Raw genomic sequence first — 13,659 nt, 5'->3', positions numbered from 1 at the left:
AGCAGGAGAGGCATCACCCAAGGGCAGCAAAGGGGCAGCAGCAGCGTGGGCAGTTCAGCAACTCCGCTGGCCTTCAAGCACCCAAAATAAAACATTTTGCTCCAGGTTAAGTTACTGCTTATGTAAAGGAAAAAAAAAAGTAATTTGGCTGAAGTCAGATATTAAAAATCAGCGGTTTGCAGCAGCCTATGTTCTAACTCTGTGCTCCTCCCCAGAAGAAGTTCCTGTGAATGTGTGGAATATGTGCTGGATTTATGGGACACTGACTGAGCTCATCAGTGAGGTCAGACAACAGGGCCAGATGTAATGTGCCACTAGTTTCACAATTTCTCCACCACTAAAAGACCTTCACAGGCATTTTTCCACTCTCTGAAGCGATGTGAGAACAAACAGATCTTAAATCAACACCCTTGCTAGCATATACATTTTTATTAAGAAAAAATGAACAAAATACATTCTCTCCTTATGTACATTACATACAACATAACTACATTTGTAGATATTCCTCGTGTCACTCATTCATTTATGTACAGCATGGGGCTCACACACCAACCCAGAAATCATCAAAGATGATTTATGCCAAGGAAGAAAATTAACACTCCAGCCTGAACAAAGATCATCCATAAAGAAAAGGGTGGGAAGGGGAATCACCAGAATCCAGGGAAGATGCCTGTAACCACCATGGGCTCAGCACAGGAGCAGTCAATATTTGACCTGCCTATTAAAACACATGAGCAGTTCACAGCTTTCATCACCCCACGGATGCTTCTTTCCAGCCCAGGGCTGTCCACACCTCTCAGCTCAGCTCTCCTGTGCTCAGGTGTCCCAGACAACAACTGCAGGACAGACACCAGAGGGAATCCAGACAGACACCAGAGCCTGCAGGATTGCTGGGGAGGTGCAAACAACTCAAGCTGAGTGCCAAAACAGAACAGAGAGGCCAAATTGTGGACAGGGGGTGGACACTCACACGTCCAGCACTAGGAAAGGAAACCAGCTTTTGGGGACCACACTGCAGTGTAGAGGACAAGATAATGAACACTGAAGGTCCAGACAAACAAACCATCACACACTACAGTGATACCATCAGAGCAGAGGCAACAGCTCAACAAACAGCTCCAAACCCCACCCCAATCAGGTGATGGTGCCCAGCCAGCTCACTGGTGTTTGACCCCAAGCCACCAAGGTCCTGTCCACGCCACCAACTCCCCTAAGAGGGGCAACTGCAGCAGTTTCAAAGGGCAAACATTTAACAAGGCTCAATACTCCCAAAATGAGACACGCTGCATCTCAGCATCTGAATGCACAACATGTGCAACAGCACCAGCCCACAAGGACGGGAATGTCACCTCCAATTAACTGGGAATGAGCCCACAGACTTTCAATTTCTGTCCCTCAGCAAAGTGGTCTGCGTGGTTCGGGGCCTCCAACTTGCAAGACTCCCATGAACACATTTGTTTGTATAATTAAGCTTTTTTTCTCTGGCTCATGGTCTCCCCAGCACCCCCTCATTTCCTGCTGTGGAGGAGGGAGTGCTGGAAGGCAGCAGAAAATACAGCTTTAGCAAATGGCAACAGCTACTAATAACGAGGGGTTTGTTTTCCTTTCCACTACCCTGCACAGCAGCTTCTGAAGTGAAGAGTGTTTTGCACATCAAAACATCAACGGGAGGGACAGGAATGAGGAGGGAGAGATGAAGGCAATATTCACCCTCCACTGCTAGTTTGCATTCCCGATGACCACAGCAGACAGCAGGGGAAAACAAGTCAGCAGCACAGTAGTTCTCTTCCATTTTCCCCTTTTAAGAGCTGAGATTTTGTCAAAACCTCAAAAAAAAAAAATATCACTTTTCAGCCCTGAAGTGGCTTTTTTTAATGAACAGACCCTGTTGACACACCGCAGCACTTCTCTATTTAGTGAAACACTGAGTAATTGATTGAATCCCTTGGTTACTAAGTCAGGATATTTAAAGTATATTTTCCTATCACTGGGGAGTAAAACCTATCCATTGCTATTTGGGATGTGGAGATGACTGCAACCACTAGAGCCACTGTTATGGTCTAGCCTCCCCACCATCATATTAATTAAAAAGCACCTAATTTCCTTTAATCGAACTGGCAGATTTCATCAGAAAACTCAAAACATTGTTAGGTTTTAACAATCCCTTAGGGCAGCCAGACCTGATCCCAAAGCCAGTGGGGCTGCACCACCTCTGGTCTGTTTGAGCAGGGTTAAGCACAAGTGGCTTCCTCACAATTGCTGTGGAGAGAACAGAATTTGTATTATTCTCTCTGGTGTCTGGGGTGGAAAGGGGCGGAAGCTTCAGGTGAAGTTCCAGGACTAGAAGATCCTGACATTGCATCACTTCTCTCTGAAAAAGATCCAGCTCACATTATAAAATCAGCTCTAAATAGCAAAGCTACTGCTAGGAGACTCCTTCGAAGCCCTTCCACAAAGACAGACCACACCTTACACACCTACTCACATCAGCACCCCTGTATTAACCCCAAGATTATTTCTCTTCTCACTCCTTCTACCCTGCAGAAATAAACCAAACACCCAATATCCATGAAAGTTTTGGGATGATTAGAGCAGGTGCAGGAACATAGGACAACTTAAGGACAACTTCTCATCACCTTTTTCTTCTTGGGACCACACAAAATAAATCCTGAGATGGGAGGGAAGGAGCATCACAGCACTGAATGTGAGGCCATGGAAAGACACAAGTAAATAAGTGTATGCTGCAGTGAGAAATCATCTTCCAGGCTTCCCTGTCCTCACCCAGGATGAGAAACAGCCCTGGAAAGAACAATATAAATCACAAGGATCCTCCCTGACTGTTTCAGAGGTAGCAGGAATTTTGCAAAGGAAACAAATGGAGTATGATGTGGAGAAACTGATGCCTCAATACCCACTACGCAGCTCTAACCTTTAATTTCTCCACAGGTACCCATTAAACTCAGGGAAGTCTGAAGCATTTTAATAGGAATGAACAGCCACACAGAGAAAGAAAATTCAGAATAAATGGGGGAATAACCAAGGGGTCATGCTTTAACCATCACACCTGCTAGTGACAAGACTTTCCTTTCAAAATTAGTAGCAAACCCAAAAATCCAACCTGACAGAGCCAGTTTTGAGCTGTTCACTCACATCCCTGTTTCCAGGAATGAATTGTGATTCCATGCTGGAGCTGAACAGTCGAGTGAGTTCTGACAGCACTCACACTCTCCAGGTCATCAGTAAAAGCTGTGCTGGCTTACAGCAAACAGCTGGAAGCCAAGGCAATGTGGAGCTGTGTCTGCACCAAGTATAAATTGAGATTTCAGGGTACCAAGGTGATGCAGTGACAGCAGCTCCATTGGAAGCAGAGCACTGAATTTGGGTCACAGCAATATCTGGAGTTCACCCTTATCAAACCAAGCCCATGAAAGCAAAGCAGACAGCAGCAATGTGCTATCCTCAGAATCTGTGCCTGGGGAAGGTGCTGCTCTGCAGAGCTCCACACCTCAGCCCCACAGCTGGAATTACACACAACCCACACAGCTGGAATAACACACAGCCCACAAACCCTCCTCGGAGGTTTAGGATACAACCAAAGCACACGTGGATAATCCCAAACTCCAGCCAGCTCTGTGACCTCTGCCCGGAATGCCAAAGGGATACCTGCTGGCATCCCCATGAGGCTCTCCTGTAGGACTCTCCAGCAGCAGTAAGCAGGTCATTAACTGGCTTCCACTCTAAAAATGTGTTTGGATCCATTGCCTATGGACAAAAACATCTGGAGTCAATTTATCCAAGTGCTGAGCCATGGACTCTTATCCTGGTTCCAGTACAGTTAACCTATTTTCTCCACTGCAACTTTTTATTATACTAGAAACTTTCAGTAAAAGAGGGATTTTGCCTAGAAGCCATTACCACAACTTGAATAATCTCCAAAATAACCTTTTCCATGACAGGATATGATTGGGTCTCCCATTCCCACAGGCATTTAGATACACTAACAAGCTTCTGACAGCACATTTACATTTCAACAATATTTACAGCTTATATACTACTAGCAATCTATAGCAAGAACAAGTCATATAGCTGTTCTTAAACTCTCCTCTCACAAAATAAGACCCATCTCCAAATTAACACATGTACTTATTATAATAGGCCAAGCTCAGAGTTTCTATAATCTTCCCCCTAAATCAAAACACCAATAAATTTAATTTTTCAACTGGGTCCACCTCTGTTTCTGTAATAGATACAGCTATAAAACAACACAAGCACTTCCAGAGACATACATGAACTGCTTTTACTGTCAGGACTTCACTTGACAATAGTCAAACATTCGTTAACTCTGAGCCAACTAATAAGCTAAAATTCAAAGCATACACGGGGACTTCAAAGTTTCACAAGACATTTTTCCACTTTTAAAAACAAAGGGACCGAGTGGAAACGTATCTAATAATTTTTGCCATTTTCCCCAGAAGTGACACAGCAGAATTACTGCCTGTACAGAGATGGAGGTTGTACACAAGTCATTCAAACTTAAAGTTCACTCAATAAGCTCTACAAAAGTATTTATTTCTCGATTCTGAAATGCAGGAGGCAGCAAGAGAGCTGATAGTATTTGTGTTGCAGGTACCTAACACCCTCCTGCATTTGACACAAGCAGCATTAATGCTCATCTTCCTCACAGTAAGAGCAGCAAACAAGTTTGAAGCATTCCTCAGAACTCTGCTCTGAATGCATCACTCACCAGCACAGGCTGGCACAGCACGGCCAGGTCAGCACAAAACTCTGGGACAGAGAAAACTCCCTTCAAAAAATCTGCACACATCAGGAAAATGGTTCAGCCAACAGCTGTTCCACAAAGCCCTATGGAAAACGCTCTTCCAGAGTCATTACTCGGCTTTGGAAGGAGTTTCTTCTGGAAGAAGGAATAGCTCGTGGAGCCCTGGACACTTGTGGCTGCCAATTAAAGAAACACACAGATGAGCTGTGGCAATCCCTGCCCACCAGCCTTACATCTCTGCCACCCTCCTGCAAATAGGTGGATCCGGTTAATTTGATTACTGCCTCCTCAATCTTTAAACTGTAATCATTAATCATTCAATTTTCAGGCTGGGCAATTATAATCAATGACCAAAATGTTTCAGGAATTTCATTTAACTTTGTTACTCCACAAAGGGAAGCTTTTCTATGCTCTTTAGGAAAATTTCTAATTTCACTCCAGTTGCCACTGCACAAAGCAATGCCTTAGAAAAGCTTTTCCAACTGAGTGTTCCCAGACTGATTTTCCAAAATAAGACTTTGCTAACTGAAGTTCTGGTAGGAAGCTCCAGCATGATCCCTGAGCCAGCGTGTACCCGTGTACACCCAGAGCCAGGTGCCCAGGCAAACAAAATCCAAATTCCAGAGGTTTATTTACACAACTGGGTACAACCACGTTAACTACCCATGCAAGATGCCACCCAGGGAAAGGGCAAACTGAACTTTTCCAAGAAAAAGTTCTCCTTCCTCATTAGGCTCAGCAAAAGGAAGAGATTATAAGAATAAACACATCACAAATATGAAGAGTCAGAAGATAAAAACTACAATTAATTTCAATGAACATTTTGCATCACCCTTGAGGCCTTCCCAGGACCAACACTAACTAATGGGAGCCTCAAAAGAAAAGAGGCAAAAAGGTGGATAAAGTGGTTATAATCTCATTTAACAATGTTACAAAGTCCTTCTGCCACATGACAACATTTTGGGTCACACTGCAAGAGCAGAACATGCTTGGAGAAGTAATTTTGGGAGAACTCTTAACAAGTTCTACCTCATGCCTACTATGAGGGGTTGTGTAAGACGAACATTAACAAACTCACTTAATTCTACCTAATCCAAGTGACCAAAGAAATTAATTCTGAAGGGCTCTATTTCTCTAAGAAAATGCATCACTTGGTAAGAAAAACATAAAGAATAATTTCGTTTTCCAAGGACATGATCCACTAAAGGGTATTTTAAGGGTCAGAGTCAGTGAAGAATCAAACATAGGGATCTCAAAGGATATTTTGTAAAAAAAGCTAAATCAAGAGTGAAGTCTGGATGTCTGTGTCAAGTTTACCCCACCCTGACTTCCTCTAGCTTTAAAAGACATACCAGACCCTTGTAACTTTGGCTTTAAAGACCCAAAACATGACGAATGAGTCCCTCTCTGACAAGGAATGATGCTTTCCTTCGCAATCCCTTATTTACAAGTTAACACAGAATTTACAGATATAACTACTGACTGCAGTGCAAAGATTATGTGGTGTCAAGTTCATACACAAAGTCACCTTATAATCTAAAGTAAAGGCAAATAGAGTATGTTTGTCTTGTCTAAGCTAAAGAGCAGCCTCAGACACAGCCTACAAGCAATGATGGTGAGGTTCAAAGACTTCTCACGCACAGCCTGGATATTTATAACCTCGCATGCACTGGGCTGTGAAACGTTTTCAGGTGGCTGTTTTCTGATCCAGTGGGTTTCTTCACTGTTTGTATTTCGGGCTTTCTGTAATGAGCACATCAGATGCTTTCCTGGAATATCATCAGTGTCTTTAAAGATCAGCATGCAATGAAATTCAGACTACTTGTGTTACTGCCTGACAACAAGTGGCTGATTTTAAAAGGAAATTTATACTTCACTGCTCAGAATTTTTGGTTAGAATTTAAAGCAGGTAATGTAGCATACATCAATGCAAAGAGATCATTTGACTCCTAGCTTTAAGGACAAAAAGAAGCGAAGATCCTTGGCAAAGCCACAAGCCTTCCCTTTGGATTAACCTCTCTGGCCACACGGTGCCTCTGCTGCTCAACAAATACCGCAGAGCTGAGCGAAGTTTCTGCTGGTTAATCACCAGCTGTAATCCATGAACTGCGCTGGTGCGAGCGGCATCGATCCGCTCGGGACAAAGGCAGGTCAATATTTGATCATCCTGAAGTGCTCTCGTTAGCTGGGACTGTCAGTCCTGCAGAAGCCACGTTCCCCTGGCTCAAAGAAATCATTGATTTGCACGACGCTACAGAACACAGAGCCGAGGCTGCCGGGCTCTGTGCGCACCCCCGGAGCAGAGGACAATGAGTTTGGATCGAATTCCTGTCACACAAATCAGACCTGACACGATGCACTGCTCACCAGCAACGCCATTCACAGCTCTGGCCGTTCCTGAACTTCCCCTGCCTGCTCACCAGGGCTTCTCCACCAAGGTGTATCTTTTGGGTTCTTTCAGCCATCCAAGGTGGACACACAACAGTTTATGAAGAGCTTGGTTAATTAGAGAACTGTCACAAAGAGTATTTAATCATCTGACTGAAGCTGAGGATACACAAGCAATGAGATCAAGTGGTAAAGGAGCACAGCAGCACTAAATTTAAGTACTAAAAGGTTGCAGAATTTTGGCTGGTTGCATTAAAAGTGCTCATTTCGACCTCAATGGAAGTAACAGCTCAGTTGGAATATTCCCCCAGTATCTACATTTGTACTGTATAAACTCTACATTAGTTAACAAAGCCTCAGCACAGGTAGCACACCACAAAGCTCAGCAGTGATGTAAAACTTTCTGTGTCAATAGGAAAAAAACCTGCCACGTTCCAAAGGAACAATTTAATCAGATTTCATTTCCCACACCGAGTGGATTCTTCTGCAGACATCTGATTTGCCATCCACTGAAGTGCACAGTGTCTGAACAGTCTCAAGTGACAGGTTAAAAACACTTCATTTGTACAGTCCTCCCTGAAGACAAGCCTGGCCTCTGACATACTGTTCCTTTCTAAGTGATTAAACACTAGGGTTTATGAGGTTTTGAAATTTATTTCTAATGCACAAGGACTACAAAAGTTACACAAAGAACATGATAAAGAGGCAATACAATCAAAGCAAGCAGACACTCGAGCTCTGAAAAAGACACTTGACTAACTCTTTATTTCAAGAGTCCAAATCATCTTTGCACACACAGGACTTCCACCAAGTTCAACAGGAGCCACAGCGGATGAGCAACGATACCTGACTGGCATGAACACTGCTGGACAGAAAGTTTTGCAGTTTCATATAAATATTTACATCTGCCAGTGTGTACTGAATGCTCACGGACACTGAATGCAGAGTTTCTAATGCTGGGTATGCATGTCCTTCATTCAACCTCACAGTGCAGCACCAAGCCCTTACAGTGTTTATAAAGAAGGCTTTCAGCAAAAGGAAGAATACATTTTCTATACATATGCATCAGCTCATTTTCAGAGATTTATGCTAGGAAGGCCTCCCTCACATTCAGATCAAGGTCTAAAATGCATTGACAAGGGAGCTGCACTTACACAGGAAGGAGACAAGCTGTTGGGAGCAACACCTTGCACATGTACACACGGACAAACGCACACAGAAGCACATGGAAACGAAGAGAATCTGCTTCAGAAATCCTACACTCAACCTGGGGTCAGGTTTGCAGAGGTTGGGGATGTGTGTGGTGGAAGACCCAGTTCTGCCAGGCTCGCTGAGGACCCACAGGGCTTCTCAGTGGATGAGCACAGCAGCAAAGAGATCAATCCCTGAAAAGGGGCCCATGTGGGCGGTGACCGCACTCCCATTTCCAGCTGTATCTCAGGCTCCCTCTTGCCTGCCAGGTTTAAGTGGGAGGCTCCAGAGAACAGGAGACAGGGATGTAGGTCATCAGTTTAGATGGAGTCTCAGAAGCAATTAGACATGACTCTCAGCACAACTCTGAGAAGGGGAGACAGACGGTTCGGAACACATGCTCGCCTTCCCGCAACACACCCTGAGTACAAGACTCAAGACATAAATTACATCATCTCAACACCTGCCAGTGTCCCGCCACCAAGTTATTCAGCTGCTGAGAATAAAGTGTGAGAATAAAGTTGTAGGATAAAGCAATACATCATGACTAGCTACAAATGAGGAAAGAAAAACCTCTTCCCCCTCTTCCTCAGGAAACGCAAAATAAAACCCATCATTTTAATCCCAGACAACTCACAAATCTCAAATTTTCCCCCATAGGCAAAAAGATCACTGCATGACTGGGTTTTATTATTTCTTTTTCTTTTTCCCCCACCTTTTCATCTTACATTTGCTAACTCAAAATCCAAAGTCAGAAAAAATATATATATTTAGTCAGAAGTACGTCAGTTACATTTTATTAACCTACTCCAAGGGAAAAGCTCCAGGGATTCACCATACAAGTATAAAACCCCTTTCAAACACCTAGGGGTTACTCTATTAACTTCATCCCAGCAGTCAATCAATGCAGTAAAAAAATTAAAATACTGAAAATGGATGCTTTTCCCCTCTTCCATGTGTCCAGTGATTGCTCCGTTACAGCGTGATGAGGTCCACCAGGTTGCCTTTAGGAGGGGTCATGTTGTCTGGGAAGAAGTTGACTAACGTGTCAAACAGCTGAGTTCTCTGGGCATACGTGTGGTCAACGTCTGAAAATCCTGCGGGAGGAAGGAAAGGGGAAAGTAAGTCATTCCTCCTAATCCCAAAGACTCTGTTTAGCTGTGGAATTGTCCATTTGGGATAAATGTTAACAGCTCCCTCTTCCTCCACTAATAAGGCTGCCAGCTCTCCGTCCCACTACTGTGAGCACATATAGAGATTATGTCACCCCAAGCCAGCACTGCCATGAAGATGCCATAAAAAGCAATAAACAAATGCCTGTCAAGCTCACTGACAGCCCTGAAGAAACGGGGGAAGCAGGAATTCTCAGGGGACTGCTCTGATGTCCCAGAAAACAAAATCCATGCAGCTATTTTTATTTGGTGCCTCATTCCTTCTGTCCTCGGGCTTTCTTCATTATCTTCACTGCCATAACCAGAACTGCTCCTTGGATTGCTTGGAGTTTTCCTTGAGATAAGCTGTGCTGACAGGAGGAGTCCCAACTCAGAGTTGGTATTTCCCCACTGGGCTTGCACCTGGCTGCATCTTGGCACACAGGAGCTTTGCAAACTGGTTTTTGGAGTGTTGCCTCCCAACACGGCAGGGTTTGGTTTGCATTGTTCATCCAAATCCTGCACTAAAACCATCAGCAAGAACAACAGGGCAGACATACAACAATCTCCTCCACTTTGGATTACTTCCATTGCTGCTATCTCAAAGGAATGCTTTTTAATTCAGTGAACTCATTCTACAGTTAATCAAAGTCAACCAAGTTAATCAAATCAAGGAGGGCTGGGGTTTTTGGTTTCAAAGCATCTCTTGATGTACATATCCTCCTATCTGTAAATCCAAAATCTGGATAAAGCATTGTACCAAGTCAAGAAATAATTCATCTTTTAAAACTCTTAAAACTAGGGAAAAGTTTTGAAGGTGGTAAAGCACTGGCACAGGTTGCCCAGGGAAGCTGCAGATGTCCCATACCTGAAGTGTTCAAGGCCACGTTGGATGGGGCTTGGAGCAACCTAGGATAGTGGAAGGCATCCCTGCCCACGGCAGAGGGGGGGTTGGAATGAGAGGGATTTTTGAAGGTCCTTTGCAGCCCAAACCATGAGTCCATGAAAAATGCAACTTTTTTGAAACTTGGGTTTTCTTTCTTTAAAAAAGTTGATCCTATAGGGTCAATTTGATGTCTTCCAAACCACAGGAACTCAGCAGAGCTTCCTCATCCAGCAGGGCAGGACTGCAGGGGGCTTTAATATGCCCTCAGTTTCTCAGATTGGGAATTGCACCTCCATCAAAAACTGAAGTCCTCCATTCTCTTAGAGAGAGTTCAGTGACTTGAGGACACCCCAGCAGTACAAGGATGTAATTTCTGCCTGTACCTTTCCTACAGCTTGCCCAGGATGAGTCTCTAATATCTCTCAAAGAGTTAACTGGACAGAGCAGTGAGACAAATCATGGCTTTGGCTCAGCCCTCCTGTTTCCAGCCCTTCATACCACTGTTTTCTCCACTCTTGACACCCTGCCCAAAGAACTCGTTCTGCAGAGAACAGAGCGAACCAAACTACTCCAGGAATTGCAGTTATCACAGCAAACAGAGCCGTAGCCATGCTGTGAGATTCCAAAGTGACATGACAGGAGGTGCTTTATTCTGACCAAAGCTTCTGTTTACTTGGGTAACAGTGAAGGATCAGATGTAATAAGAGACACAAAATGATCCCAGGAGGCATTGGTTTAAAACCACTGATGTTGACAGATGTTTTAAATATGGGCTTGAGGTATTGGACACTGGTCATTATAAATAACCTCTCAAATGTCTGGCTAGTGGCACTTTGCATATTGAAAAGAGCCTGCAATGTTGATAGAAACTATAACATTTGATAGAAAAACCATTAGAAACTAAGAGTAATTATCAAAGAGAACATCATGTAATTCCTCTGACACACAATACTCACCGAGAGTCGTGAAATCCGAGCCAGACTTAAATAATGCTGAGGCAAGAAGCTGAAACTGCAGAAGAAGAGGTAAAGGGACAAAGAAAGAAAAAAGTATTATTAACTACAAAGGCAAAAACCCTAAGGGATTCATAGAAGTACAAGTAGCTTTAGAGTTGCTGTGTTTTCTCAACACAATCCTCGTAACTCCTGTGCCATACACACGAATAACAGCAGCAGGCACTTTCACATGAGCACTACAATTTGTCACCTTGGCACAAGTTAGATGGTTTTTCCTAGAATTAGACAGTGTTGATGCAATGAAAGGTATTTGACTGAGAGCTCTAAAAATCTCATTTTTTTACATATAATTTTTTGCCTCTTTGGCAGAAGGTAGAGTCCCTTCCACACAATAACATTCCCAGGGATTAACATGGTACAGGCTCAGCAGCCAGGGATTAGATGGCACAAAACCAGGGTAACTGCTGGAGTGAGCGTGAACTTCTTGAACACAGAGAAAGCTCTTCCCAGAGAAGCTGTGTATGCCCCAACCCTGGCAGTGTTCAAGGCCAGATGGGACTGAACAACCTGATCTAATGAGTGGCATATCCCTGCCCATGGCAGGGGGTTTGGAACTCAATGATCCTTAACATCCCATGCAACCCAAACCATTCTATGATTCTAATAACAACCCTTCCTAACTGCCAGAGATCGCACATCACAAATTTAAGGCAGTATCCTCTTAACTAAAAATAAAAATTCTTTGTTTGGGAACATCAAGACCATGAATAAAAACATTTTACTTAACACATTCATGGTTTTATTCTGCCTTCATGTCTCACTGATAGACTGTGACCACAGTGTCTTCCTCTGCCCCTGACTGCTGTTTCCAGGAACCCAAGGAACATAAAAGCTTAGTGCTTTGTCATGCTCCTGCAAAGAAAGAGTTTATTCCTTAAAGCCTTGGAATCTTGTGTCTCCTGCCTGTGTGTCTTTTCAGCACACAGCCTGAAGGAAAAGAAGGGAGGAAAAAAAACAGAAGAGAAGCAAATATGTTCAGGGAAGGAGTGGAAAGAACAGCCAGGCATTACATATCCATCAGTTTAATTTCAATTTCAATAAAAAAAATGGGAACACAGACAATTTGTAGGCATGTAGGAGTGGAGAAGGTGATGAGTAGCAGCCAACGTGAATTTGGCAACAACAAGTTGTAGCACATCAATCTGATTTCTCCTATGAGGCAGAAGGCCCTAGGGATGGGACTTGGCAATAGACCTTGTCCGTTCTGACTTTCATAGGAATTCTAACACTTTTATATGATATTTAAGCACACTGTCAAGGCATCACTTAAATTAAGCCAACCAGGTCAAATAACTTTTCTGTGGGTGGCCATCAATGGTTTGACATCAAAATGGAGCCTTGAATCAAGAGTGATTCATCTGTGCCCAGGGTCAGCATCACCCTGGGTTTTCAGTGATAACCTGCTTGGCAGAACAGGGCAGGATCACCAGACCTTACACCACACTCTGACTGACTGGCAGCATGGAACAGACAGCCTTCCAACTGTTTTTCCACTTAATCCAAATTATAATGATGGATTGAGGTGCATTTCACCAGGGCCAAGTGCAAATCAACATAAACATGAAAAATCAGCAATACAGAACAGGTGCAGAGGCTCTGTGAAAATGCACTTAGGCACTACAAGAGATCAATATCACTTTATTATAAAACTGACAAACGCAAGAAAAGAAGCAGAATCTTTAAATAAATACGCTTGCTGTTATCAAGGTTTTAAAGTCTCCTCTACAATAAGGAGACCATTTTGAGATGCCCTGTATCAGCTAGCAACATATGAGGAAACACTAGGAAAAAAAAGTGCTCTGAAAAGCAAGTTCTACGAAGAAAGCTCAAAAGATTCAGGGCTGCAGAGTACGATGGCCATGCGCAAAACTGCCAGAAGTCACAGAGGCAAAAAGTAGAAAAAAGTAGAAAAGGAAGAAGTAGAAAAAGTCCTACAGAAAGTAGATCTACAACCAAGTGCAAGAAGCTACAAAAACACTTCAGTAAGATCAGTTTCAATGTGACATCAAGGGGAAAATCAGGCTAAAATAAGGACTGTAGTGTCTGGGTAAGTCTGCATCCTTTGGGGAGAGCATGGTGAGAAAGATACAGCACTGAGAAACTGGAGATGAGGGGGAAGGGGGTGTAAAGTGCCCTCTTGAGTGCAAGGCCTGGTCACACTAAATCACTGCAATGCCACACGTGGATTCCACCGTGAGCCTCATTTGTGAGAGCAGCTTGGCTTCCCAGCAGCACCGTACTTAAACA

General features: G+C 43.5%; 1 protein-coding gene across 3 annotated transcripts in view; it reads right to left on the bottom strand.

Annotated features, from left to right (window-relative positions):
- Positions 1-9,033: 9,033 nt before the first annotated feature.
- The window catches only part of MKLN1 (muskelin 1), a 93,132-nt gene continuing 88,506 nt past the window's right edge, over positions 9,034-13,659 (bottom strand). For all 3 annotated transcript variants that reach the window (XM_041413454.1, XM_041413456.1, XM_041413455.1), the window contains 2 exons: positions 11,353-11,407; positions 9,034-9,456 (listed from right to left, as the gene is read on the bottom strand). In XM_041413454.1, coding sequence (XP_041269388.1) covers positions 9,335-9,456; positions 11,353-11,407 — 177 coding nt within the window. In that variant the 3' untranslated portion in view covers positions 9,034-9,334. The remainder of the gene's footprint in view (positions 9,457-11,352; positions 11,408-13,659) is intronic.

This window comes from Onychostruthus taczanowskii, unplaced genomic scaffold, assembly GCF_017590055.1.
Source record: "Onychostruthus taczanowskii isolate IOZ18803 unplaced genomic scaffold, ASM1759005v1 scaffold41, whole genome shotgun sequence".
Lineage (NCBI taxonomy): Eukaryota > Metazoa > Chordata > Aves > Passeriformes > Passeridae > Onychostruthus > Onychostruthus taczanowskii.
This window is presented reverse-complemented; position numbering and strand designations above follow the sequence as displayed.